General features: G+C 51.2%; 1 protein-coding gene across 3 annotated transcripts; it reads right to left on the bottom strand.

The window, feature by feature from the left end:
• Positions 1 to 93: 93 nt before the first annotated feature.
• ZMAT5 (zinc finger matrin-type 5) lies at positions 94 to 27,466 on the bottom strand. 3 transcript variants are annotated; one of them, XM_045459323.1, is made up of 6 exons: positions 27,177 to 27,466; positions 14,629 to 14,777; positions 9,118 to 9,180; positions 7,668 to 7,748; positions 5,813 to 5,924; positions 94 to 515 (listed from the first exon to the last, which is right to left on the bottom strand). In XM_045459323.1, the coding sequence occupies exons 2-6, from the start codon at positions 14,753 to 14,755 to the stop codon at positions 386 to 388; spliced, it is 513 nt and encodes a 170-aa protein (XP_045315279.1). In that variant the 5' UTR covers positions 14,756 to 14,777; positions 27,177 to 27,466; the 3' UTR covers positions 94 to 385. The 3 variants fall into 3 exon arrangements, with proteins under 3 accessions (XP_045315279.1, XP_045315280.1, XP_045315281.1); XM_045459324.1 differs by having other exon boundaries at positions 27,162 to 27,229; XM_045459325.1 differs by lacking the exon at positions 27,177 to 27,466 and adding an exon at positions 27,018 to 27,139.
• Positions 27,467 to 27,570: the final 104 nt, after the last annotated feature.

Below are 27,570 nucleotides of genomic sequence, written 5' to 3'. Positions count from 1 at the left end.
CAGAGGACGTCACCTACTCCAGTCCTGCCCGTCCTCCAACCAGGGGCCAGGGCACAGAGCTGAGGGCGCCGGGCAAGGAGGAAGCCACATCACCATGGTGAAAGACTTTCTTTATAAACATCCGGAAGGAAGTTTTCTCACCCATCTTCTCAAGATGTCCCACGAGGGAGGGAGGGAGGGTGGAGCTGCCTGGAGCAGAGCTAGGACCAGGGCTGTACCTGGTAGGGAGACTCTGAGGCCTCAGTCAAGCCAGGCCAAGCCAATGGTTTCAGAGGCTCCACAGCGTGCAGCAGGAGCGGGCCTCGGTGTCCCCAGTATGAGCCCTTATCTTTCTCGTGACTGACACAAACGCTGACCAGATGGGGGTCAGATGAGGATGAGGGGCTCAGCCCCACTGGATGCTGGGCTGCAGGGGCCACCCCCCGGGTGGGGGTGCCCGCAGGGATGGAGGCAGGTCCTGGACTGGTGGCCAGCCTATGGGGTACTGGAAGATGGTGTTTCTCATGGGCTCGGCCCTAGAGAGAAGGAGAAAGGCAGAGAATTAGAATGGGGCACAGCCCAGGCCCAGGCTGGGGCACCTTCCCCCAGCTCCCCCTCCTTAAGACCCCAGCTATGGAAAAGGTCAGCTGCTTGCATGACCTTTCTGGAAGGCAGAGCCTCAAAAACATGCAGACCCTCTGAGCCAGCAACCTCACCTCTAGGAAGGAGCCCAAGGAAATAGCAGAGCTGTGGGCAGAGACTGAGCTACAAGAAATGGAAATAACCTGTGTCCACCTGTGGGGGATTGATTAAATACACATGCACGTCCACAGCAGAGAATGCTATGCAGCCTGCATAAACTTTAAGGCAGACTTATATGCACTGATAAGGAAAGGTATCATGATGTACTGTGTGAGTAGAGAGAAAAAGCAGCTTATAAAATAATGTATATAGCATGATACTATTTTTGTTTAAAGATATATAACATATATAAATGCATAAAAAAAAAACCCTGGAAGACACAGCAAAATGTTAACAGTGGTTCTATCTGCGTGGTGTAGTTATGGGTGATTTTTTTACTTCTTTATACTTTTCAAGAAAAGTTTTACAAGCACGCAAGCCTTTGAAATCAGAAAAAAATACTTGTCTAAAAATTTTTTTTAAAAGCCTCATTTCTCATGCTACTCACTCTCCTTCCCCTGAAGGCCCACCACCCTGGAGGCCACCTGGGAACCCAGGGCCTATCTGAAGCATCCACCCTGGGTGCTCAGCTGGGGGCCACTCTGTCCCAAGGGAGGCAGCTTCCCTCCACCAACTGTCCCACATTCCAGTGCTTCTGGACTTAATTCCCACTCCGTCTGCTACTCCAGGGCTGCACTGCCCCTCTCGGGCTATGGAGCACTTTGAACTCACCTGGGAGCTCAAGTCTCCCCTGTGGGACTGGAGCTCTCAGATGGAAGAGACCAAGGGGTAGGGCTGGGCTCCATCTGCCTCCCCCCGCCCCCTGTGCCCAGAGCCAGGCCTGGCCCCAGAAGGCCACTCAGTGAATGTCTGCTGATGACAAAGAGCAATGCTGGGTGCTCTTACTGACTAGGCACTACTCTGGGCCAGACACCAACGTCTAGAGAAACTTCAAGCATCCTCATGTGAACCCCATTTTATGGATGAGGTAACTGAAGTACACAGAGTCAGTCACATGCCCAAGTGACAGAGTCTGGGATCAGGGGATTAGGGGCTAATGGGCAACATATTCGTGGGCTCCAGACACTGCCTCCCAATCTGCAGACCCAGCTTTCAATGGAGGTGATGCCCTGGCACCTCCAGCAGGCTCGGAGCCAGTGGCCAGCCCTCTGCAGAAAGGGAAAGTCCTGGGCCCTCTGAAAGGTTTGGAGAGGGCTCAGGCCTCCGAGGCGGAGTGGGGGCTGGGGTCAGGAGCCCCGGGAGTTTGCCTCACTGCAGCCACCCAGCCTGCCCCTCTCGGGGCCTGACCCGCCTTACAGAGCTGACTTGAAGACTTCAGGCCAGGGAAATCCCCTGCTTAGCTGCCTGCTGCCTGCTGGAGAGCGCAGAAAGCAGCTCCCGGGATGATTTATGACATTGGGGAGACTTCATAAACTCCACCAGCCGCAGAGAAGGGTGGGAGTGGGGGAGGCTCCGCAGTTGTTAGAAGGGAGAGCCCAGCTGCCAGACAACCCCAGACTTCCCACAGGGTTAAGGTGACTGCAATTCTCCGCAGGGAGGGTGTGATCCTGGAGAGCCCCTTCCCATGAACCTCAGACCCTTCTCTAGAAGATGGGGCAGATTCCTGGGCAGCTGAGGCCTCCCACCAGGATAAGAGCACCCCTTTTGTGTGCTCAGACACAGACACATTCCTTGGGCCACTGAGCCCTTGGGGCACACCCCTTCAGCCCTGCAACACAGGGACACTGAGGTGCACAAGACTGCTCGTGGCCTCTCTAGTGGCCTGTTTGCCCCCAGCACAAGGACAGGAGCAACTGTCTTTTGCTTTTCCTCAGCCATGGTTCTGATCAGAAGAAAAGAGTCTTAGGGAGGCACCCGGGCCGAACAGTAGCGTCAGCCCAGAGAGGGGTGCAAAAAGGGAGATTAAGAGGGATAAAATCACGATCTGAAGAGCCAACAATGGAAAACAGGGACAAGCACTGGCCTTGCCGGGGGATTAGTCTGTGTGTCTGAGGCCTGCCTCTCCCTCCTGCCGCTGTCTGCTCTTGGCAGATCCCTCAGGGTCAGTCTGCTGAGGGGGATGGCACAGTGTGCCAGGCTGGGGCCTCACAGAGCCTCCACCCCCTTTATGAGGAGGGTTGGCCTGGTTTACCTCAAAGGCTTTGCTCAGCCTGTGGGGTTGGGGCCCTCGAGTCTGGGTGGCCCCACGTACGTGGACCAGGCAGCCATCTTCACCCTGTGCCTCAGGGGAGAAAACAAACACCCAGAGAAGCGGAGCCATCAGACTGGTCTCCACAAGGGGCCCACAATGCATCTAGGGAATAGTCCTCGGGGCCAGGGACCCTGCTCCCCCAAATGCTCACATGCAGCCAACATGTCCTGAGCCTGCGCCAAGCCCAAATGACAACAATGTGAGCTCAGGGCCGTGTCAGGGGGGATGTCTTAGCTAAAGCTTGAAGAATGAGTCTGACTTTGCCAGGCAGAAGTGGGGAGGCAGTTCCAGGCAGATGAAATAGCATTTACAAGGTGCACGAAAATCCCACCACATCCAAGAAGCCGCCGAGCATCCAGTGAGACTGACAGAGGCCAGATGGGAAAGGTGAGAAGGTGACCCCAAGGGCTGGGGAGGTGGCAGGGAAGTTCCCCGGGGTCTGTTGAGCCGGGCTGCAGAGTCCAGAATCTCTGAGGTGCAGGGGTCGGGGTCGGGGCGGGGTCAGGGAGTGTTTTAGAAACTGGCTGGGGCTGTTGTGTGGAGGATGGAGCGGATGAGCAGAGGAGAGGTGGGAAGGCAGGATGGGCTGCTGTGGCCATCAGGAAAGCTGGGGTGGATGAAAGGCACAGAGGGAACTTTCTGCAGGGCTGCCTCCAGGGTAAGAGACTCAGAGAACAGAACAAGGCAGCCCGGGGGCTTGAATCCATCCCCCCTGACCCTGTAGGGTGGGGCTGTGAGTGGAGGAACAGACCCCAAAGCCAGGGGCTGTGGGATAAGGGCATTATTTTTCATGAGACACTACAGAAGAGGGCTTACAAAGACCGAAGCAGTGATAGCAGAAGTAATAATAAATGGTCACTTCCCTTCCAACAACCTTTTTCTCAAGGCCGGACAGGCCTGCTCTGCCCAGAACAATTCATTTTGGCTCTGAACCCTCAGGAGGCAGGTGGAAAGGTACACGGGCACAGAGAACAAGTGGTGGCTGGGAAAAGCAGGTCCTCTGGATGGGGCCAGGTTGTGTGGCCAGAGGGTGAGGGGCACAAGGGACAAGGTTGAGACTCCATAGAGTCTTGGGTGGTCCCTAGTTGGAGGCTCTGTTCCAGAAATCACTACTGCCATCCCAGCGGCTGGCTACTGCCACTACCACTCCAAACCTCCAGCTGACAGGGCCCCTCGGCCAGCCATAAACATGGTGACAGAGGTAGCCCAGGTACTAGACCAAGAGAGGCCTAAGTTCTCTCTCAAGTGTCAGTTGAGAGAGATAGCAGGTATGTGACCAGGACAGTCCCAAGCTCCTGGAGAGGTTGAGATTCCTCAGCCATAAACTAGGGGCACCAATCCCCCTAAATGCCCAGGGCCAAAGGCCAGGTGCACCACAGCACCAACACACCCAATTATCATGTAGTCACCACCTCTACCTGAGACTCTAGGCCCGTTATTCAGCCTCAGTTTCTCTGTCTCAACCCTCAGTCCTCTGAGTTTCATGGTCACAGGCTCCTGCACTGGACAGCAGTGGGACACATCTGTCCCCAGGGAGGGACTTCTGAGCACCCACCTCCACCCCATGCCTGTGCTCAAGCCAGCCCAGGCACTGGGTCTCCTTGGGCCCTTGGAAATGCTCAGGAGGTGCCCAGGCCTCTGGTGCTCACTCCCAACAGAGGACCACCAAGTCAGAGCAGATTGCTGAGACCCACGGGTGGCCAGGTCCAAGCAGTAGAAGAGCAGAGAAGGCCTTGGAGCTCTCTGGGTGCCTCCAACCAGCCCCAGCACTCTGACACATCGGCTGGTGGAGCCTGGGGCTCAGGACATGGATTCCCGGACCAGTCCCAAACAGGGTGCTCCCCTGACCAAAATCACAACCACCTCAGACAGGACAAGAAGGGAGGGACATCACACTCCATCCAACAAATTAGTCATGTCTGTACTATGTTGTTTTAAGGTGGGGGACAAAACCAACACAGATTTAAAACAAAGTTAAAAAACAACTAAAAGTTAATTTTAAAATAGTTTAACAAAAAGTTCTTTTCTTCGGGGCACAGAGAAGACAAGAAGCTTAGCCCCCACCTCCTGGCGGAGCCTGGAGAGAAGGCCTCACTCCCTACTGTCCAACCAGGCTCCCTCAGCCCAGGCCAGGCCACTGTCGCAGGAGACCACACCACAGAGACAATTGGGTCTGAAGCCCCATTGCAAGATAGGCAAAATGAGGCAGCCCAGTGCAGGAAACTACAACATCACAGGCAACTCACAAGCACATCTGTTAGCCCCCTTCCTCCCCTCTGTCTCCTTCAACACCTGGTAGGAGAGCCCAGGAGCCCTGGGACAGCATACAGCATACACCTGAGGGCCCCCGACTCAGGGTGCTCCACCCACTTCTGAACATATTGAGTGCCAGACCCAGGCAGCAGCTGGGCCGACCCACCCCAGCCTCCTCCTCAAGGAGGCAGTGAGGCAATGGCAGTGAGCCAGTCACATCTCTATGCATTCCCTCACAGCTCTGCCTCTCAGCTGTGTGCCTTTAGGCAAGTCACACCCTCCTGTGAGCCGCACTTTCCCATCTGCAGGGTCCGGGGTCCTGGAGAAGAGAGTGCAGTGACTGGTATACTGGGGCCTCAGTAACCACAATCAGGCCCCTCCCTCTGGCAATGGACTTGGTGATGTTGAGTCAAGTCGGCTTAGCCACCTGCCTCCCCACCAGCCAGCATAGACACCAATTAAGGGAGGAGCCACTAAGGCAGGAGGATGAGGTCGAGGAACAAGAACCTTTAAACAAGTTCCCAAAAGCCCCAGTGTGGCCCCTCCCTTGGGGAGTTCTTTGGGGGCGTCCATGTATGGTCCCTGGACTGGGACGGTTCATGGAGACTGCTCAGCTGCTGGTCAGGGCAGGCTGGCTAGGGTACTCTCCCAGAGGGAATAGGAGGAGGGGACCCACAGGTCCTGTACCTGCTGCTTGGGGCTGAGCTCAACCGCTTTGCTCTCTTTTCCAACCAGTCTTCCAGATGGCCCTCAGGGAGCTCGACGACATCTAGTGGCCACTCCCTGGCCCGCCTCTCTTCTGTGGGGACAGGGAGAGAGAGGCAAGTGAGGGGCACATCCACCCCCTCCTGAACCCCACTCTCCCACAAAGCAGTCAGAACCTCCTGAGGAGTGCAGCACAGGCTGCGCTGTCCCCACCATGCTGCCACCTTCCTAGGCTTGCTCCTCTGGGCCTCACTCTGCTTCCTCATCAAGTGGAGATAAAACATGGGCTGCCTCCCAAGCTTTTTGCAGCTGGACACAGGATAAAGTATGTAGAGAGCCTGTCCTCAGAAGGGGCCCAAACCTGGGATCAGGGAGGCAACGTGGACTGCAGAACAGGGCAAAGCTGGGTTTGAATCTTGGCTCTGCCCCTTGCGGGTCTCTCTGACCCTGGGCAGGGGAAGGCGCCTCAGTTTTCCTGGTTTTTCTTTTCATAAAATGTCCTGTAAGAACCTTTGCTCACTGAATTAAAATTGAGCCAATGGTTCAAACAAGCTGGGTGTGAGAAGGGTCAGGGTCTCTGGGAGGACTTGGGATAAGGCCTGGCGCTAGAGGAAAACAATCCTACTCATGGACCAACGAGGGGGCCCAAGGCCTGGGCTAGCACTGCACACGCTTCATCTCACTTTGCCTCTACACCTAGACACACCAGGACACTGCCTCCAAGAGGGTTAGCCATGTGCCAAGGTCACAGGGCACTCGTCTGTTCCCAGCCCCCGGGGGCTTCTCCCATCCAGGTCTCCACCAGGCATCGTCTCCAGCTCCAGGCCCACTGGCCTATGCTCTCCTTGCCACGGGCCAATTGTTCCCCGAGAGCCTAGGCCAGTGAAGAGCTGGAGATACCACCACTGCCAGGACTCGCTGGCGAGGCCGATGGGGCCTCACTTCTGCCCTGGGAAAGCTCCTGGAAACCCTGTGTTTGTGCCAGGGCTGTGGCCACAGTGCCATCAGCTCCCCAGGGCAGGGCCCGCAGAGTATGACTGGTCAGAGGGGAGTGGAGTCCCACTGGGGACGAGGGCAAAGGCCAGGCTGCCTCGGACACTCACTGGCTGCCCTGAAGCTTCCTGGACAGAGGGAAGAGTGAGCAGCAGCACCCAAGGAGACTAGAGTTGGCCTCTAACCTGCTGGGGGCTCACGTGAGGGCCTTCTGCCCTATGCTAGCTTCAGTTTCTCTATCTGTTCAGTGGGGGCTTCATCAGAAGATCGAAATAGACCATCTCAGTAGAAATGTCCTTGTTCTCTAACTGGAGAAGTGACAAGTGAATTTCCCAAAGACAGACGTGGCAATTTCCAGGGGAAGCTACACTTGTTCTTCCCTGGAGCCACCGGGCCTGAGAATTCTGAGGGTGGGGAAGGTGTCGTCTTTATCCCTTTGTCCCCAGGATAAGGTAGGGGATCTGGTGCTGAGTAAGGGCTGGAGACAGGTGCTGCCTGATGGAAGGAAGGGGGGATGATACACACAAATGAGCACCCAGCAGGGTCCAGATGAGGCTGAGGCACCCCCGTCAGGGCTCCAGGACAGGAAGCCCCATACGTCACTTTAGACCCAGCAGGAACACAAATGGGAGTTCCCCTGTTCTTTTTCCACTCATGCCTGGGGCGGTTTGGAGGCAGTTCCTGACCTCCACCCCATCGCCTAGGCAGCTCTCAGCTTATCCCACAAGGTGTCCACAAAAGAGAAGGAGGTGGGGAGACACTGGGCAGCTTCCTGGGCCTCAGATCTGGCATCCCCCCAGCAGACTGCCCCCCCCTCCAACCCAGGGACCCCGCCAAAACACACCCTCCACCTGGATACTCAGCTCTTGCAGATCTCTCTCTGACATGTGGGAAAATCTGCAGTTGGAGCCAAAGTCACACTGGCCTGCAACAGAAGACAGGGAAGGCAGAGTTACTCACGGCTTGGAAGAGCTCCCTCCAAGGGCTGAGGGGCCATCAGAGTTTTAGGTGTGAGGCTTTAGAGTCTATAGAGTAGCAACTCCACCTCCAGAGAAAAACTTGGAATCTCTTTGGCCCCGCCCACACAAGCAGCCAGAACAAGCCTGTTGGGAATCAAATCCTGAAGCCTTCTGTGATTGGGCTGCACAAGCCTCTGCAGGCTTTCTACTGTCACCACTGCCCTGGCCCCGAACCCCTGTTCCCCAGCCTCAACAAATCATGGGTGGGCCCCTGAAAGAGTCATGCTTTCTTTCCCCAATCCAGGCCACTGTACATGCTGTGCCCTCTGCTTGGTGCCCACCTGCCCATCTGGCTTGCAGGAGCGGCTGGAATGCTTGCCAGGAAGGCTTTAATGGTAGCTTTGCCAAGGAGGTACCAAAGCCCAGTGTGGCTTTCCAAATCTTAACCGGCAGACCAAAATGTGTCTCAAAATAACAGGAGACTGGAGGTCTCTTAAGCCAGCATAACCTACCAGTGGCATTTTCACGTCAAGGTGAAGTCTGTGGGGGAAGGCCCTGATCTGCAGGCCTAGTGACCATCCTAGGGGTCGCACTGTCTCCTGAGGGGAGTGTGGCCATACACCTGGCTTCCTTAGGCTGATAGCAGTACCTCTCCCCAGTGCTACATACCATGTTAATCACCATGGTTCCCCTCCTTGCCTTGGCTGCTAGGAAGCTCAGGGCCAAATCCTCAGAAAATATACAGAAACTCAAAGCAAGCATGGAGGAAACTAATCATTCTCTGGGCTCTGTCTTATTTTTCCTACCTTTATTTTCATTTGCACTTGGTTCCTTTGTTTACTGAGGGCTTTTTTTGTTTGTTTGATCTCTTTGAACTATATGTATCTTTATTAGCTGGGTATTGAGCAGTCAAATCAACACTTAGCAGCCTTGGTTCTAATTCTGAACCTTCTCCTCAGACCTGTTACCATCTGTCTCCAGGCCTGCCTGCTGGGAGGGTGGGAGCAGGAGGTTGGACTCCCAGACTAACTTAATCAGCCAATCAATCACACCCATCAGTGTCTCCTAGATTTACTCGCAATCTCCCAGCACTTGCTTGTTCTGAGTGGGCCGATAAAATCACATTCTATGTCTGAAGTGCTGAAGACTAGGCCCTGGAAGTCCTAAGGCACAACCCCTGGGAAGGTCTCAACTGACCAGCTGGCTGATGCACTGAGACCACAAAATGGGTTTAGGATAGTGGCTGGGGAAGGGGAGAGGCTCCGCAGAGGTCCAAGCAGGCCAGACAGGGCATGCTGGTCCCTGGAGGGACCTGAACTGAGTAGAACACTTTACCTGTCAGCAGAAACTTCCTACACGGCCGCTTGTTCTGTTCATCTAGCAAGATGGCAGCTGCATCTGCGAGGAGAGAGGAGCCGGGTTCAGACTTCAGTTGCACAGAGGCACCGAGATCAGAAAAGGAAACAGTTCCCATCCACAGAAGAGTGTAGAAAGAGACAACCACAGTTGGGGATGACCACAGGTGGGGATGCTGGGCAGAAGCATCTGAGCTTCAGGTGACCTCAACCCCTCCCAGACCCAGCCAAAGGGCAAGAACCAAGTTTTCGGTCTGAGGTTCTGGCTTTGACCAAACAATGGAATCACCTGGGCAGTTTAGTTTAGTTTTTTAAAATCCTGGTACCCTACACTGTCCATACTGTCTTTGTAACTTCCTGTGAATCTACAATAATAGAAAACTAAAAAAATTCCTGGTGTCCAGGTAGCCCACCAGTAAGCCCCGGGGCTCAGCCATCCCTCCACAGCCACGCTGCAGCAGGTCACTCTCTGCTCCCTTGTTATACCTGAGACCTGCGGGCTCTCAGAGCCAGACCAGCTGCCGGCCTCAAAGGGACTTCACAGCAATCTTTCTGGATATGAACCTTAACCCTGGTTTCCTCCAACTTTTCCCCCTTTATTTTTATCATATATTTATGGTTTAAGTTTCGTGTGCTTCTTTGTAGGTAAGGAACCAATCAGTCAAAATCTGTGAGTAAGACAGGAAGATGCCCTGACTCAGAGGCCCTGATGTTGCCCTGGAGGCCTGGGCTGGGCACTTTCCCTGTTGGTGTCTTTTCTAGAGGCTGCTGGAGTAAAGGAAAGACCAATGGGTTTCCGAGTCCAGAGGCAAGCTGCTTAATCTCCCCAAGTCTCTGTTTCCTCATATGCAAAATGGGAGGAAAATTCTCCCCTGTAGGGCTGCTGTGAAAATTGAATAAAGTAATGGATGCAGAGCACTTGGCAGAGGTGGCCGATGATTCCCAACCCTCATGGCACATTAGAATTGCCAGGAATGTGGGGCTGGAAGTGGCTTCGGCATCACACTCCCCAGGTGACACTAACATGCAGCCAGGGCTCAGAACCTCTGTCATGGACGCTCAACAAACGGTGGCAGTTCTTCTTTCATGTCCTCCTCACAAACCCACTGCATAGTGCTACCATCCCCATTTTGCAGAGGGAAAAACTGAAGTTCAAACAGGGGAAAGGGCACACAGTCAGGAAGTGGCAGTGCCCGGTTTAACCCTGGCATGTGACTCTAAGGCCCCTGCCCTTTCCCATGTGGTCTCCTGGTGGCTGGGTAAGGGCCAACTCTGATAGGAGCTTCTCCCTTCCTCTTCCTGAGGACAAGGCAGCTGGTAGGGGTGGGCCTCTGGGGTCAGGAGTTGGTTATGAAAGGACTCACTCCAGGGGTGGCCTGGCAGAGTGGTCTGGGTGGGGCCAGCAGGATAGAGGCTGTCTATCTGTCAGCACTGGGCCTGTCAGACTCAGCTCACCCAGCTGATGTGAACATTGCCTGGTCCTGCCCCCATGTCCCACAGGTAGGACAGCTGAGCCTGAGTGGGGGGTCTGAGCCTGCATCTCAGCCAGGGCGCCCTGGCTGGGGGACTCACTGTGGGAGAAAAGTTCCAGGCTGCCCAGCCTCTGGCTGGTGGTTCTTGACCCCAGCCACATGGGAGAATCATCAGGCAGCTTTTAAAATACATGGATCCTGGGGTGCCTGGGTGGCTCAGTCGGTTAAGTGTCCAACTTCAGCTCAGGTCATGATCTCGCCATTCGTGGGTTTAAGCCCGGCATTAGGCTCTGTGCTGACAGCTCAGAGCCTGAAGCCTGCTTCGGGTTCTGCGTCTCCCCCTCTCTCTGCCCCTCCGCTACTCGCAGTCTGTCTCTCTCTCTCAAAAATAAATAAACATTAAAAATACATGGATCCCAGGGTGCATGGGTGGCTCAGTTGGTAAAGAGTCCAACTCCTGACTTCAGCGTAGGTCATGATCTTACAGTCTGTGAGATCGAGCCCAACAGGGCTCTGCACTGTCAGAGCCTGGTATTCTCTCTTTCCCTCTCTCTCTGCCTCTCCCCTGAGCACACGGTCTCTTTTCCTCTCTCTCAAAATAAATAAATAAACAACTTTAAAAAGTTTCTTCCGAGGCGCCTGGGTGGTTCAGTTGGTTGAGTGTCCAACTTTGCCTCAGGTCATGATCTCATGGTTCGTGAGTTCGAGCCCCACATCAGGCTCGCTGCTGTCAGCATGGAGCCTGCTTCAGATTCTCTTCCCCCTTTCTCTCTGCCCCTCCCCTGCTCGTGTTCTCTCTCTCTCTTTCTCTCTTTCTTTCTCTTTCTCAAAAATAAACATTAAAAAAAAAGTTTCTTCTCTGGGGCACCTGCGTGGCCCAGTCAGTGAAGTGTCTAACTTCTACTCAAGTTATGATCTCGCAGTTCTTGAATTCAAGCCTCACGTTGGGCGTGCTGCTGTCAGCACAGAACCTGCTTAGGATCCTCTGTCCCCCTCTCTGTCTCTCCCCTGCTTGTACTCTCTCAAAAATAAATAAAACATTAAAAAAATAAAATTCTTCTTAAAATAAAATAAATAATCCTGAGGCCCATCCTTCTCAGGTTCTGCTTTAACTCATCTGAGGGGGAGAGCATGAAAATTGTTAAAAGCTCCTTGGTGACTCTGAAGGGCACCCAGGGCTGAGAACCCTAGCCCAGGGCCCGCATAAAGAAGGCATGCTCCTCCACCCAGCATTCAAGGCTCCTTGTGATCTGACCCCCTTGGTCCTTCTTGCTTCATATCCCAAAATTAACAGCCACCTTGGTGCCTGGTGTTTGTTTGCTCGTTCACTAAGATATTCATCTAACAAACATTTACCGAGCTGGTCCTGTGCGCCAGGCGCCATGCCAGGATGGGGATTTAGTGGACAGTAAGTCAGACCTGCTCCTCCCTTCCAGTTCAACAGTCACACTAAGCCGTGGGGGACATAAACGGGAGCAGCCAGCATTCAGCCAAATGACCTCACCTTGCCTAGGGGGTGGGGAGGGCATCCCTGAGGACGCTCTGCCTGAGTTGAGTTCTGGGATGGAAGGGCTAGGCTGAGGGCAGGACAACAGCAGGAAAGACATGCCCACAGACAGGACAGTACCTGCAATGGCCAGGGTGGCTGGAGCTTGGAGGGAGAGGCGGGCAGGGCATGGAGGCCTGCACAAGACAGGGGTTCTACCCAGAACACACTGCTGTAACTGGGAGTGAGGCTGCTTAGGAGAGGGGTCCTGTCTTATTAACCTGGGAAGTCTTCAGAGCCTGCCTCAGAGAGAACATGCTAAGTGTTCACTGAGCACTGTCTGAATAGATGAGTCCAGGAGATAAAGGGCCTGAGGCCAATCCTCTTGTGGTCCCATAAACATTGTTCCTACTGAGTGAACCCTTCCAGGCCACACAGTCATGTATGAAATATACTGAGTCCCTGTCACATCCCTGGGAGGTGGGTACTGTTGTTAGGGCCGTTTTACACATGGCAGCTTTAGGGCCACACTGGGAGTGACACCTTGGGACTGACAGCCAGTCAGCTTAGCTCCAGGACTCATATTTGTCCTGGCCATGGCAGAAGGATGGTTAGCCCCTCTGGGGGATTAGGGGACTTGTCTAAGGCCATGGAGCTGGGAGCTAAGTGAATGTTGAGTCCTAGCCCAGGCTGGGGCGTCACGTGCCTCCCCAAAGTCTGTGCTGTGCAGTTTGCTCAGGTAAGCGGGAGCCCCGGGGAAGCCCCTTCAAGTGGAAAGAGCTCATGGGCCAACTTGTGGACCCCGGGGTGAGTAATCCACCACTCAGGATCTTGAAATCAACACCTTTAAGTGGGGACCCCCCCCACGCAGCCTCCCTTGCAGAGCTGTTCAAGGGACAGAATGTGCCTGGGGATGAGAGAAGACACTAGGAATACAGGACTCCTGCGAAGGGGCTTATGATACCCACTCTTTCATCTTTCCTTTATGTAATACAATAGCCTCTGCCAATCAGCCCTAGACCCAAAGTTCCACCTGTTCCCAGCTAAGAATCTGGGGCTAAGACGAAACACCAAGGTAATCTTGAAGCCTGGCTCCATGCCAGATAGCAGTCCCCACTGGATTTGGAGCACAGGGATCCTTTGCCTGACACCAGAGTCAGAGGCCTCCCAGGCACCCAGGAGACACCCCTGGCACTGATTTCCCCTCCGCCCCCACTCCCAGCCCCTTGCGACCTCAGCCATGCCTGGCCTGCTGAGCAGCCTGGCCACCCTCTCTCACCCAAGCCTCTGAGCCTCAGCTTCCTCATCTGAAATGAGAGTCTGAGAGATCTGAAAATAATGTGCCAAGGCCCCACCTCAAATCTGCCTCTGAGGATGGGGTCAGGTGACCAGCGGTTTTTTATTCAAGGTCTCTAGGTGATCCTAACTTGAAGGGTGGAGATCTGCCTTAGAGGATTACTGATAAAGCAAATGACAAACCACAAATGGCACCTGGCATGCAGCAGGCACTCCATAAATGCTCACTCCCTTCTTGTAAATTCTGAGTCTCAGACCAGGAAACCTTGTCTCCACTTCTCCCTTCTCAACTGCTGAGACTCATCTCTTTCCTTCTGCTCTGGGAATCCTGCTCCCCAAATAATGAAGCATCAGCCCTGCCCCAGCTCATTCTAGAAGCTCCTGGCCCACCTCCACCCCACTGCCAAGCTCCCTGTCTGTTCTGATGACAGTAGAGCAGCAGCAGCAGCAGCTTCCCTGAAGTGAGCACCTCGAAGGTGCCAGGCCCTGTGTTAGGTGCTTATGGCCTGAGCTCATTTGCTTTGGTAGCACCTGCTCTAAGAAGCCTTTCCCGGAAAAGCCCTGGCTCCAGCAGCCGATTATTCATCCAGTCAGCCAGTCATTCAACAGCTATTTACTGCACCCCACGCAGCAGACAGTCATCATTGTCAACTGTAGGTCTGGTCATGTTGGCCACTGCCTGGTGCCCTTCAAAGGCTGCCCTCCACCTTTGCCCTAGGGACAAACCACCCATCCTACTGTGGCCTCCACAGGCCGGCACAATCTGGTCCCTGCCCTGTCACCAGCCTCAGTCCCTACCACCCTCCTCTCCCCCTGTGTTTAGCCATATCCCCTCTCCTCTGCACCAAGAGCACCTGGTGCTTTGCTCTTGGCCACCTGCTTCTGCATGCCCTCTGCCCAAAATGGTGTGGCTTTGTGGCTGGCTTTTCCCTATCTTTCCAGCTGTTGGCTCAAACATCACCTCCTTGAGACAGCCTCTTTCCTGGCCACAGTATCCCCAGAGGCTGGCAGACTGGAGCCCTCAGTCAAGATTACTGGGGGAAGGAGCTCACATTCCAGACTGCCCCTTGGAGGGCCCATCTGCCCCTAGGGGCCCAACCTCCTCTCTTTTGCCATTCAAAGAGCCAACCTAGGCTGTGGAGACTGTCACTGGCACACGGTACTTCCTTGTCTGACAACCGGAAAGATCTGAGAGCTGGCCTCCTTTGGCCCAGCTGCCCGGTCAGTTGCCACTCACCTCGAAACATGTCATACCAGACCTTCTTGGCCTTGAGGTGCTGTAGCCCATTCAGGTGCTTCTTGCGGTTGTGGAGGTTGTCCTGGAAGGAGCGGTTGCAGTAGTCACAGAAGTAATGCTTCCCCATGGCCACCTCCGCCAGATACTGCCTGGGAAGCCACAAAGCACTCAGTCAGGAGTATGGAAGAAACGCCACACACTAAGGCCCAAAGTGCACCACACCAAACCAGCACTCCCTGAGGGCCAGTGTGAGGAAGGCTCTATATACACAAACCCTCATTTTCAACCCCAGGACAGCCCATGAGGAACCACACAGGCCAATCATTACTGTAATGATTACTGATTATGGGTTGAGAAGGCCTCATTTCAGAGGGATCTTTTAAGAAATCTGATGCCCAGGCCAGGGACAGTGGAACCTCAGTGCGGGGAGAGGGGGAGACCCAGGCATCAGGCACGTTTGTAAAACTCCCCAGGGAGTTCTCATATGCAGCTGCGTGGGAGAACCACACCTAATACCCTCTGGCCACTGCCCCTGCCCCTACTCCACTCTGACTTCCTCTCTCCCCTCTCCTCCAATCTGGCCACATCAGCCTCATCTCTGCTCCTCCCCTCCCACACTCCAGGCACTCCGCCACCTCTCGCATTTGCACCTGCTGGTCCCTCTGCCTGGATGCTCTTCCTCAGATTCCTTCCTTGCTCACTTGATTTCTTCAACCTTCACTCTAATACTGTCTTCTCAGTAATCTCCTGTGACAGCTTTATTTAAAATTGCAGAACACTCTACTTAGCTTTCCCCATTCCCTGCTTCATTTTTATCACCTTTGAAGTAATAAGTTACTTGTTATGTTTATTATCTTTTTCTCCCAACAGAAATATAAATCCAGGCGGGCAGGGATATCTTTGTTTTGTTCACTGCTGAGCCCCAGTACCCAAAGTGGTGCACAGTACAGAGTAGGCAACCAATAGTTGAGGAATAAGTGGATTAATTCCCATATTCCTTATGGGACAACTGAGGTTCAGAGAAAGGAAGTGATCTGTCCAAGGTCACACAGCTGGTAAGCAGAAGGTGAAGCCAAGTGCCCTAAAATCCCACTGCTGGGTATCCTCACTTCCACAGCCAGCTCAAAGCTTACAGAAGCCAGAGAGCTCAGGCAGAAATGTAAACAGCTTCCCAAGAGATTAGCTAAACTCTCAGAGGGCAGGTCAATCAGAGAGGGACATGAGAATGTTTCAGCCTTAAGACTGAAGACCCCTCAGCCATAGTGACCACAGCTGCTACACCTGACCCGGGAGACCCACAGCCATAGGCAGGAGGCAAATCTATGAGTGTCAGGGCCAGCCCTTGGCCCTGGTCCCCCAGTTTGCTGCCGAAAGACCAGAGGATGAATGGGTCCACTCTGGGCTGTCAAGTGGGATCACAAAGGCTGAGCCCAGACCAGCCCCTTGCCCTTCAGTTCTTATAGTCAGATTTCTCATTTCTCAGAGCAGGTTCCTGAGTGCCAGAGGAAGAAGGAGAGTGACTTCCCCAAGCAGCCCACAGCCAACTCCCAGGACTTGGCAAATTAAAGATACAGCTGGGACCTGACCACAGGGCAGATGGATTGGGGGCATGTATCTTGGGAAGAAGAGAAGAGGGAGAGAGACAGAGACAAACAAGCCCCTGGACTGTCCAGGCAGCCAGGTGGGTCGATGGAGAAGGCTGTTCCTGCGGCTGACAGGGACAGCAGCCATTAAGTCAAGGGCTGTAATGGGATCAGGAACAGACAGTCATTCAAAATGAAAACGTATAAAACCTCTCTTCTCCTATTACAGCTGAGAAACCGCATCCCAGACACACGGACTTGATATATTAAATTTGGCAGCTCTAATACACCCCGTCTTGCCAATAAACTTATAGGAATTGGATTGAAATTGTAAGAGATGAACGTTTAACGGCCGAGTGCTTAACCAAGCCATTCACGAAGCTTGAAGCTCTGAGGAGCTGTTGGCTCTGGAGAGTAATGGGGTGGGGAGGTGTCCCTCCGGGAAACTGAGATGGAACGGTGGCTCTGCGGCAGACTTAGCTGGACAAAATCACGCAGGGCACTGAGAAGCCAGTTGTGTGACCTTGGACCTCTCTAGGCCTCTACTTTCACTGCAGGAATGTGAGGCAGGGGTCTGACAGGTTAGCTGATTGCTTGGGAGCAGGACACAGACGTTTGCTAATGCAAATGAATTGTTAATAAAAGAGTAATAGAAATACAAATGACACTAATAATGTCCAGCACCGAGCAAGTGCTCAATAAAAGTTACCTACTATTTGATTTATTGAGCACCTACCACGGGCTGGCACTAGGCTGAAAGCTTTATAATGCATCATCTCATTTAGTGCACAGGACAAACTGTAAGGTAGGACCCATTACACTTTTTCAGATGATGGCACTGAGGCTCCAAGAAGTGAAGTGACCTAGCCAAGGTGACAATACTGGAAAGCAGCCAAGCTGGGTTTATTTATTTTTTAAAGTTTATCTATTTATTTTGAGAGACAGGCACACAAGTGAGGGAGGGGCAGAGAGAGAATCCCAAACAGGCTCTACACTGTCAGCGGAGCCCGACACGTGGCTCGAACTCACGAAACCATGAGATCATGACCTGAGCTAAAACCAAGAGTCGGACGCTTAATCAGCTGAGCCACCCAGTAACCCCAAGCTGGGTTTAGAATCCAGGTAGGATGGATCTAGAGCCCACACTCCTAATCACTTAGAAAAGTCTCCTCCCCATAAAATCGTACTACTGACAGCTCTCCTTTATTAATCATTTACTGTATCCCTGGGACCATATGGCCCCTTCAAAGTCTAAATGGTATGTATTATAATCGCATTTGTGAAAGAGACGATTGAGGCTCAGAGAGGTGCTGTGGGGTGTCCCAAGTCACACTTCCGGGAAAGGCAGAACAGGTCTCACAGTGCCTGTACTTGCACCTGCTAGGAAAGCCTCCCTGAAGTCTAATGATGAGCCCTTCAGGAGTGGACTGTTTCTACGGGTATGTGTGTGTGTGTTCACATTTCCCCTTCTCTCCCACATGCACAAATCATGGAGGAGAGCCACAGAGGCAGTGCGGTCCACCCATGCCTTCCTTCCCCTGCCCACCCTGCATCTGGCACAGAGGAAGTGCTTGGCTGTCCAGCACGGGTCAGTGGATCCTGCACTCCAGTCCCAGCTCTGCTAGGTGACAGAATTCACAGAATTAGAAAGCAGTGGCACCTGGATTTAAACCTGGATGTCTTGAGACATCTGGACACCTAGAGGCAGACCAGCTCCAGGGGAGCCACTGCTTCCCACCTACCTAACAAGCCTGTCCCCACGGAGGCAGAGGCCCTGTTCCTGGGCAGGAGCTGGGCTTCAGCAAGGTGACCTCGCCCAGGCATCAGCCAGGTGTGAACTTCTGGAGCTCCTGACCCAACTGCGTCCCTCTTTAGTGCCTTGGAACACCTCGAAAAGGTGCAGGCACAGAATCCTCTAAACAGATACAGTGCCCTGCCAGAGCGTGTTTGGCAACTTGGCAAACAGAGCGTATTTCACTCCGACTCACCCCTCAGCCAGGTGTCCTTGCACAAGGCACAGCCTGCACCACCACACTTGGCAGCCCCGAGTGGGAGGTCGGGGAAGGGGGGTGGAGACAGCTGGACACCTCTGATGGCGCCCAGACACCAGCATGGGGTGCTGACTAAGCTGGCCCTCTCCACCGTGATTCATCCTCATCCTCTGAGGCTGGCGCACTCAGCAGCATGAGAGCAGGGCCCTGCCTGCAGTACAAAACCATCCAGCTCTACCCCACAGGCTGTGCCACCGGCCCACTCTCAGGGACCAGGTCCATGTTTGCAACAGCATCTGCTGGCTCCCGGGGGCTTCACCAGGTGACAAGATGGCTCCTCATGGCCAAGGGGCAGCAGGCAAGGCTAGTGGGACAGCCCACAGGTGTGGGTTTGAATCCCAGCTCTGCCACTGATCAGCTAGGCGACCTCTAGAAAGTTACTTCATCTTCCTGCATATATCCTCAGCTATAAAATAGGGACCCCACTGCTACACTGGATTGACCAAGGCAGGAGTATATAAGGATGCCTACCATATAGTTAGTGCTCAACGAATGGAGGCTGTGACTGCTGGTACTATGACCATCCAGGCGGCTCACTCCCTTGCTCTCCTGGTGAGCCTACCTTGACCACCAGATCGAAAACTGCAGCCAAAGTGGCAGCCGCAGGTACTTCCGCCCCCCCTTACAACTTGCTGTTTTCCGCAGCTCATCTCCCCTCACATGCTGACTTACTGTCACGCGTGCCTGCCTCCCCACTAGAATACAGGCTCCCTGAGGGCAGAGAGTTCGGTCTGTCCTGCTGCACCCCAGCACCCGGAACAGGGCCTCGCACACACAATTGCTTGCAGAATGAGCCAAGGAGCAGCCTGCAGAATCCGAGCCCTATCACCCTCTGTTCACCTACAGTTCCCAGACCCTCTTCTCCTCAAGTTTGGATCTAGGGACCAGGACGAGGAGGGATACAGAAAAAGGACACATTATGTCCCCAAAACAGATCTCTCGCTGCCACCACTGCCCTCCCCGCAGGACTTCTGTCTCCAACAGAGAGCCCTGCTCTGCTGACTTAAAGCACACCTGGCCATCCTGTGGTGCCTGACTTCAGTCTTCTGGGCTCAAGGAAAAGATTACCTACTAGTGGAGACACTGCGGGCAGAGCGAAGAAAAGAGAATGGGGGTGGGATGGGGTGAGGGAAGATAGCATCACATTCCTGCATGCTAGGCACTTGGCTTTCATTCTCTTATTTCATGCTCAACAGATGACATCAAGGTGTCCATTTCACAGATGAGGACACACATTCAGAAATACTCCCAATTTGCTCTGAGCCAAGACTGGGAGAGACACTGATAACAATTTCTCATCAACCTGAGTGCTACGGGAGGGCCAGCGGCGCTGAGGACCCCCACACACCCTCTTGGGGAGACCTCACCATGACGCCGTGAAGCCATGTGCTGACACCCCACAGCCAAGGCGTGGAGAGCCAGAGCCAGCAATCCCCCTGGGGTCTGGTGGAGCCCCGAACCCTCTCTCTTCCCAGCCCACTGCTCTGCTGTGAGGCTGTCATGGGGCAGACATTTGTGCTTCATTGATATTCTTGGTTTCTTTCATTGTGTGCGTCTCAGGTACAGAGCTGTCTTTGGCACAAGGCTAAAATAAGCCAACAGCTCGGCCGTAGCCAAGGGCTGGGATGTGCACTGTAATAATTATCTAGGACTTGTGCTCACCACATGCTGCCCTCAAGCTCACCTGTCATTTCTTCTAATTATGGCACCGCCAGACCCCAGGTAAACAATAAACAGCAGCCAGAGGACAGCTTTATCGCACGCCCACTAGGAGCACAGCAATGTCCCAGTGCCACATATGCCTGCCGTCTGGAGTCGATGGCATCAGAGCTGCCTGTGGGGGTGGCCCACAGACTACCCACTCAGAACCCAACTCCAACAGAAGTGCCAGGGAGATCCAGATGTCTTCCCTGATAGGAGCCCCATTATGTTAGGGGTCTCTCTCAGACCCCTCAGTGCTTAGTAGCAACCATACACCTCTCTTATCCTGACCTCGTTTATGTGTTCCACCCCCTGGGGTAAGGTGCATAAATCATCATACCTCCGGCACTATACGGCAGTGGTGGCCCCACCCACACCAATTTCTAACTTGGCAGGTCTGGGCCAGGACCAGGATCTAAGGCAGCTCTGATGTGTAGTCCACAGACCATGCTCAGAGAAATGCTGGTCTAAGGTAGATGATGGACTGAAGAACAGAGAGGGCGAGAGCTTGCCCAAAGTCACACAGACTACCCGTGCCAATCCTTACTCTAATCATTCAACCTAGATCTGAATCTCATCCCTGTCACTTCTAGGTTGTGAAACTTTCAGCAAACTACTCACTCTGGGCCTCATCCGGTTGACGGGAGTAGTAATATGATTCTATAAGATTACTATGAGGATTAAATCATGGTTACTAGGCGCTTAGCATAGTGCCTGGCATGTCAATGGTGCTCAATACACATTTGTAGATGTGGCAGCCAGCCTTGGTGGCCCCCATCTCCTGGGGTTTGCACTTTGTGTTGTTCACTCCCAATCTTATCAGGATTGGTCTGTGTCACTAAGAGAATAGACAAGATGGTATTTACTTCCAAAATCAGGTGTAAGACAATATGCCTTCCATCCTGGTGCCTCTTTCTCTGATCACTTACTCTGGGGGAAGCCAGCTGCCATATTGTGAACAACCCCCCCACAGAGGCCCATGTGGTAAGGAACTAAGACCTTCTGCTGACAGCCATGTGAGTAAGCTTAGAAGTGGATCCTCCAGCCCAGTCAAGCCTTCAGATGAGTGCAGATAGCTTGACTGCCACTTAGTGGGAGCTCTGAGCCAGAACTACCCAGCTAAACCAGTCCCAAATTCTTTCTTTTTAAAATATGATTCCTTTTTTTTTTTTAAGTAAGCTATACACCCCCAGTGTGGGCTTGAACTCACAACCCTGAGATCAAGAGTCACTTGCTTCTCCGAATGAATCAGCCAGCTGCACCTGTACTCCCAAATTCTTTTATTTAATAACTTTTTTTTTTTCAACATTTATTTATTTTTGGGACAGAGAGAGACAGAGCATGAACAGGGGAGGGGCAGAGAGAGAGGGAGACACAGAATCGGAAACAGGCTCCAGGCTCCGAGCCATCAGCCCAGAGCCCGACGCGGGGCTTGAACTCACGGACCGCGAGATCGTGACCTGGCTGAAGTCAGACGCTTAACCGACTGCGCCACCCAGGCGCCCCTTAATAAATTTTTTTAAAGTTTATTCATTTATTCATTCTGAAGGAGAGACAGCACGTGCACGGGGAGGGGCAGAGAAAGAGAGAAGAGAGAGAGAATCCCAACAAGTTGTGCTGTTAGTGCAGAGCTCGATGTGGGGCTCAAACCCACGAACTGCGAGACCATGACCTGAGCTGAAATCAAGAGTCAGATGCTTAACTGACTGAGCCACCCAGGCGCCCCCCAAATTCTTAACCCTGAGAAACTAACTGTATGAGATATTTACTGTGTTAGGTTGCTAAGTTTTGGGGTAATCTGTTATGCAGCAATAGCTAACTAATACAATGAAATAAACAAATGAAAAAACTAAATTACTTTAAAATATGTGAAGACCACAGGCACAAAGTGCCCCATGTCCCAAAATATCCTGAGTGGAGTCAAAGGAGCCAATCTCCTGACACAGGCATAACCCTCGAGTTCTCTGGTTCCCTTTTCTGCCATTTATTCACTAACCAAACATTTCTTCTCTGCCAGACTGAGGTTCACATCTCACAACACAGAGTCCCTGCTCTCACAAGACAGTGTACATGGGACAGTGTACATTGGATGTACATGCTGGGATGGCCAACAGATGTGCCCCTAGTAACAGCAGTAGGTAAGAAGCTGTGTGCCAGAGGGCACCAAGGAGGGCACCTACATCCAACAGGTAATTCCTCCAAGCAAATGATCAGAGATGATCTCAAAGATCTAGGTACCAAAATGGCCACTGCAGTGTAGTTTGCCCTAAAAGTGAAATCTAAATGTCCAACAGTAAGAACAGCTGACAGTTCATTGCTTACTATGCGCATGTATGCTGCTCAGTTTCCCCGATAGGGAAACTGGGGGTTCAATGACATGATGCACAAAGCCTGTTATCCTTATCTTACCCTAAAAACAAAACAAAACAAAACAAAAAATGGACAGAGGGATCCCATAGCTGGCAACCATCAAGAGTAGGGTATGAGCCACATCTGTTCAATGCACTACCACACAGCCATTAAAAATCAAGTCAGAGGAAAAAAAAACCAAGTCAAAGGAGACTATTCCCTCACATGGACAAATGTTCACTCCATATAGCTAAATAAAAAATCGCTCATTATCACAACAGTTTGTCCAATATGATACCATTTTTTTTACCTCTTACCCCAACACACACACACACACACACACACACACACACACACACACACACTAGAGCAGACACAAAATATTGTGGTTATATCTGGATAAAAGGATTATGTGCAGAATTTTTTTTCCTGCTTTGTGTTTTTCTATTTTTCTAAGTTTCTACATTTAGTGTGTATTGTTAAATTTTCTCAAAAAATTCCGTTTGAGTGTCCAACTCTTGATTTAGGCTAAGGTCATGCATGATCTCACGGTTCGTGAGATGGAGTCCTGCATCAGGCAGGCTCTGTGCTAAGAGCAGGCGGTCTGCTTGGGATTCCTGGCCTCCCTCTCTCTCAAAAATAAATAAATAAGCATTAAAAAAAAAAAAAAGATCTACAGTAGATCTTACCCTCAGTCCCTGGCTGAAGGCTGAAGGCATTCTGATTCCAAGCAGACCTGGCCCAGCACAGGCTGGTTAAACCAGAATCTGGGCTCCAGGGAGCTGTAGGCTGGAGACACAGTTTCTCATCAGATAGTTACAGGTCCCAGGAGGCCAGAGCTTCCAAATAGGAAAGGTAAAAATAGTATGAATGAGGCTTCTGAACCAGAAACGCAGACTCAGAACTGCCTCTGCCTCCCTCTTCTTCTGCCCCCAGGCTGGTCCTGTCACCACCATCACTGCTGCCCAAGTCAGTTCTCACCTCCTAGTACCTGATCCAGCCTCTTCAGTTCACCCCACCCTGGGCAGCATCAGATCAACCCTCTTAAAAGGACTTCTGCTCAAGATTTTCCATGGCTCCTGGTGCGGAGCTTAATACAAATGAAGTCTCCTCTGTCAGATCTCCAGGATTTCAGACTCAGCAGATCTGGAGAGGGGCCCAGAAATCTGCATTTTATTTTTTTAATTAAAAAAAATTTTTTTTACATTTATTATTTTTTGAGAGACATAGAGAGACAGAGCACAAGTTGGGGAGGGGCAGAGAGAGAGGAGACACAAAATCCGAAGCAGGCTCCAGTCTCTGAGCTGTCAGCACAGAGCCTGACGCGGGGCTTGAACTCACAAACCGTGAGATCATGGCCTGGGCCAAAGTCGGACGCTTAACTGACTGAGCCACCCAGGCACCCCCAGAAGTCTGCATTTTAATCAGCGAGTCTAGTACCCCCTAAGAAACAAAGCCTGGAAGGGGAGCACCTGGGTGGCTCAGTCGGTTGAGCATTTGATGACTCCTGATTTCAGCTCAGGTCATGATGTCAAAGTTCCTAAGATTGAGCCCTGCATTGGGATCCATGCTGACAGTGCGGAGCCTGCTTCGGATTTCTCTCTCTGCCCCCACGTCCCCCACCCCCTCCCCCCCTTATGTGCATATGTGCTCTCTCTCTCTCACTCTCTCTTTCTCTCTCTCAAAACAAACAAACAAAACTTAAAGAAAAAAAGAAACAAAGCCTGGGGGAACAAGCTTCTCCAGCTCATCGACCTCTCTATTCCCTGCATTCCAAAGGCAGCCTCTGCTGGGGACAGTCACTCTGAGTAGACACAATCCCTGGATTCTTGTCCCAGTCAGAAATCGGTCTGATTATAAAAATAACCTCAGCTCACTAAAATGGTAAACCCAACATGATTGGAATGCTAAACACAATTCATTAGGATGGATAAAGCTGTTTTCTTACTAGCTAAGTATCCTGTCACGCTCCAGGTAAGTTTAGAATTTAAAATAGAGGTAGTAAAATAAATCAAACTCACTGTATAAAATAAATAAATAAAAATAAATAAATAAATTTATAAATAAATAAATATAAAATAATAAATAAATAAATAAATAATAAAATAAATAAATAAAATAAATCAAACTCACTGTTCCTGACCTAGGTTTAGTAATAATCAGTGTATACTTGGTATTTAAAAGTATCTATAACATTGGGGCACCTGGGTGGCTTAGACCATTAAGCATTTGGACTCTTGATTTCAGCTTGGGTCATGATCTCACAGTTCATGGGTTCGAGCCCTGCATCAGGCTCTGGACTGACAGTCCAGAGCCTGCTTGGGATCCTCTCTTTCCTTCTCTCTCTGCCCGTCCCCTGCTTGCTTGTTCTCTCTCTCTCAAAATAAATAAAATAAACACTACAAAAAATTTTTTTAATAAAAAAAGTAAAAATATCTATAACATTGAAAAGAGCTAGACATGTTGAGTATATGACAGAAAAACATTGCAATTCCAACTTAACATACAGAAGTCAAGAATTGAGAAATATACTGGGGCACCTGGCCAGCTCAGTCATTGGCAGTGTGGAGTCTGCTTGGGATTCTCTCTCACTCCTCTCTCTCTCTCTCTCTCTCTCTCTCTCTCTGTTGCCTCCCTGACTTGTGTGTGTGTGTGTGTCTGTCTCTCTCCCTCAAAAATAAATAAATAAAACTTAAAAAAATAAAGAAGTTAAAATATATAGTTAGGTAATTGATATTAGATTTCTGATTTCAAATTGAGAGGTTAGCAATGGTTGGAAACACTGGCTGTATATTAGAATCAGCTGGAGTGCTGTGAAAGCTACTAAGGGTGCCCCCCATATGTTAATTTCTTGTCAGACACGGCACCTGAATTTTTTTTTTTTAGCTTCCCAGACTGAGAACCAGTGACATAAAAGAATCTAACTCTGTTAAAAGTATTGAACTGTTTATAAGAACTTGAAATTCATTATGTTTGTAAGCTTAATTTATTAGATTTTCTGGTAATGTTTTGGAAATTCTTGGGAAATTATACTTGTTAGGCTATATATCTGAAGTACTTAAAGAGGAAATCAAACATATTAAATTTACAAGTGAAATAAATGTGTAAGGGAATGTAATTAAGCTGTTAAAAGGGCTGTTTGAAGGAATTTAAGGAATTCAGTTCAACTTGAGTTCAAACATCAAAGGAAAAGTGAAGGTCACTTTTATTTTTCTATAGTTATGTATAAAATAATTTCTAAGTTGAAGTAAATGGCTTAAAGAAAATTAAGTATTTCAAAACTGTTGCTCCAAAATGAGAATTAACTAAAAAGACAATAAAATAAAATTAAAGTAAATTAAAACAAGCCACACCTTAACTCTCTGTTGTCTTTCCTACCCATTCCACTTAAAATAATCCTTCCATCTCCTGAACTTCCCACCAGCCAGATTTGTTGTTAGCAAGACATAAGTACTCTTTCCTAGAAGCTTCACAACTTTCCACCCCAAGGAGCAACGAGGATGCTTTTCGAATAGAAAATAACCCTAATTAAGGTTAATTCATCATGCTGTGGAGCTTTTCACGTTTTTCTTCCCAATACCCAGTGAGACATTCCTGTTACTTTTCCAGGTCAGAGGCAGACCCAGGCCTCTAATCCCTGATTTTCAGTACCTCTGCTGATGCCGATGCTTAGGCCTCTCCTTTGAACTCAGATCCAAATCCCCTTTGGCCTCCTGGTATCTCCACTAAGGGGCAGCTCAAACCAAACATGGCCAAAAAGAATTTAAGGTCATCCTTGTGGATTTTAAGTTGTTGAGATCAAAATTTAAGAGATATCATTCTCCATTCCTCTTTCCTGCAGCCCCTACATGCATCTGAAAGCTTGTTCTGTCTGTCCTACCTCCCAAAATACATCCCAGATCTGATCATTACTCTAATCCATATCCCAAATTACCATCCTGTCCCAACTGACCCAACCCGGTAACTTCCCCTCTTCTATGTGCTCTCCAAAGAGCAGCCAGAATGATGACATTAAAATGTAAATTGGATCAAGTCACATCCCAGCTTAAAACCCTTCAGTGGCTTCCTAGAGCAATTAGAAAGAGAAATAAGACTCCTTACTATGGGTTAGAAGGACACATATGAGCTGACCCAAGCCCACCTCTTCACAGTCCGCCCTACTGCTTTCCCTCAAGTACTCCAGGACTGCCGCAGCCTCAAGTCCTTCGCACCAACCTTTTCCTGTTTGATGGGACTTCTATTCATTCAGGTCCCTGGTTAAGTGTCACCCTAGGCACCCTGGTTAAAATAGTACCACCAGACTCTCCTCAATCAACCTGTCTTGCTTTTTAAAGTATTACTTGTTTGTGGTTACCGCACCTCCCCATCTGTCCACACACAAGCCCTCCAGGAGAGCAGGGACTTATTCACCCATTAAGTCCCCGGCACATGGCCTAGGGCAGCGCTCACAAAACATCAGTCGAAGGGCACTCCAAAGCCCCTGCTATTTCTATTCCCAAGAAGTAATGAGTGGTCTCCATACCTCCCCTTTCCAGGCCAGGGTTCTACCGGGCTTGAGGGGAACAGGAAGCATATGCAGAACCGCCCCTTCCCCGGAGGCCGGGTAAAGGAATCCAAGCCCCAGGACCCAACTTTTGCCAAGGACTCCAACTCTAGGCCTAGACACGGGGCTAACAAACGTGACAGGCTGAGATGAGCCAGGTACTTGGGCAGCGACGCCCTCTGGCCCTTTTATTCACTCCCCATTCCGTTAAGTGGTGCGGCCCACTGCGGAGGGCAGGGACTTAGAAAGAAGAGCCCACGTCCTCCCGTGGGGTAAAGAAGACTTAAGACTCGCCCCTCGACGTACTGCCAAAGAGGGTACCTGGCTCCGCAGGGCCCGACGGCTCCGAGCTCCTCCTCCTCCTGTGACTTCGAGTCTCGAACTGCTTGCTGGGATTCGTAGTCCTTCCTTGAGTACCAGCCTGCCCTTCCCAGAAACCTTTGGGAATCATAGCTGAGACACCAAAGGTGGTGGGAGAGGTAACGGAAGCGCGAAAGCTTCTGGGTGTTGTAGTTCGCGGTATTCAATCAGCAAGAGATTATTGAAGAGAAAAAATGGGTAAAAAAAATCTTACCGCACTATCTGGGCTGTCCTAATCTGAATCCTATGAGACTTTTCTCCCCCGCAAGCCATCACTTACCTCTGTTGTTCAAAACGACAAGCACTGAGATTCAGAAAAACTACATATCCCATAAAGTGTTGCACGCCGAGGGCT

This window comes from Leopardus geoffroyi, chromosome D3 (genome assembly GCF_018350155.1).
Source record: "Leopardus geoffroyi isolate Oge1 chromosome D3, O.geoffroyi_Oge1_pat1.0, whole genome shotgun sequence".
Classification (NCBI taxonomy): Eukaryota; Metazoa; Chordata; class Mammalia; order Carnivora; family Felidae; genus Leopardus; species Leopardus geoffroyi.
This window is presented reverse-complemented; position numbering and strand designations above follow the sequence as displayed.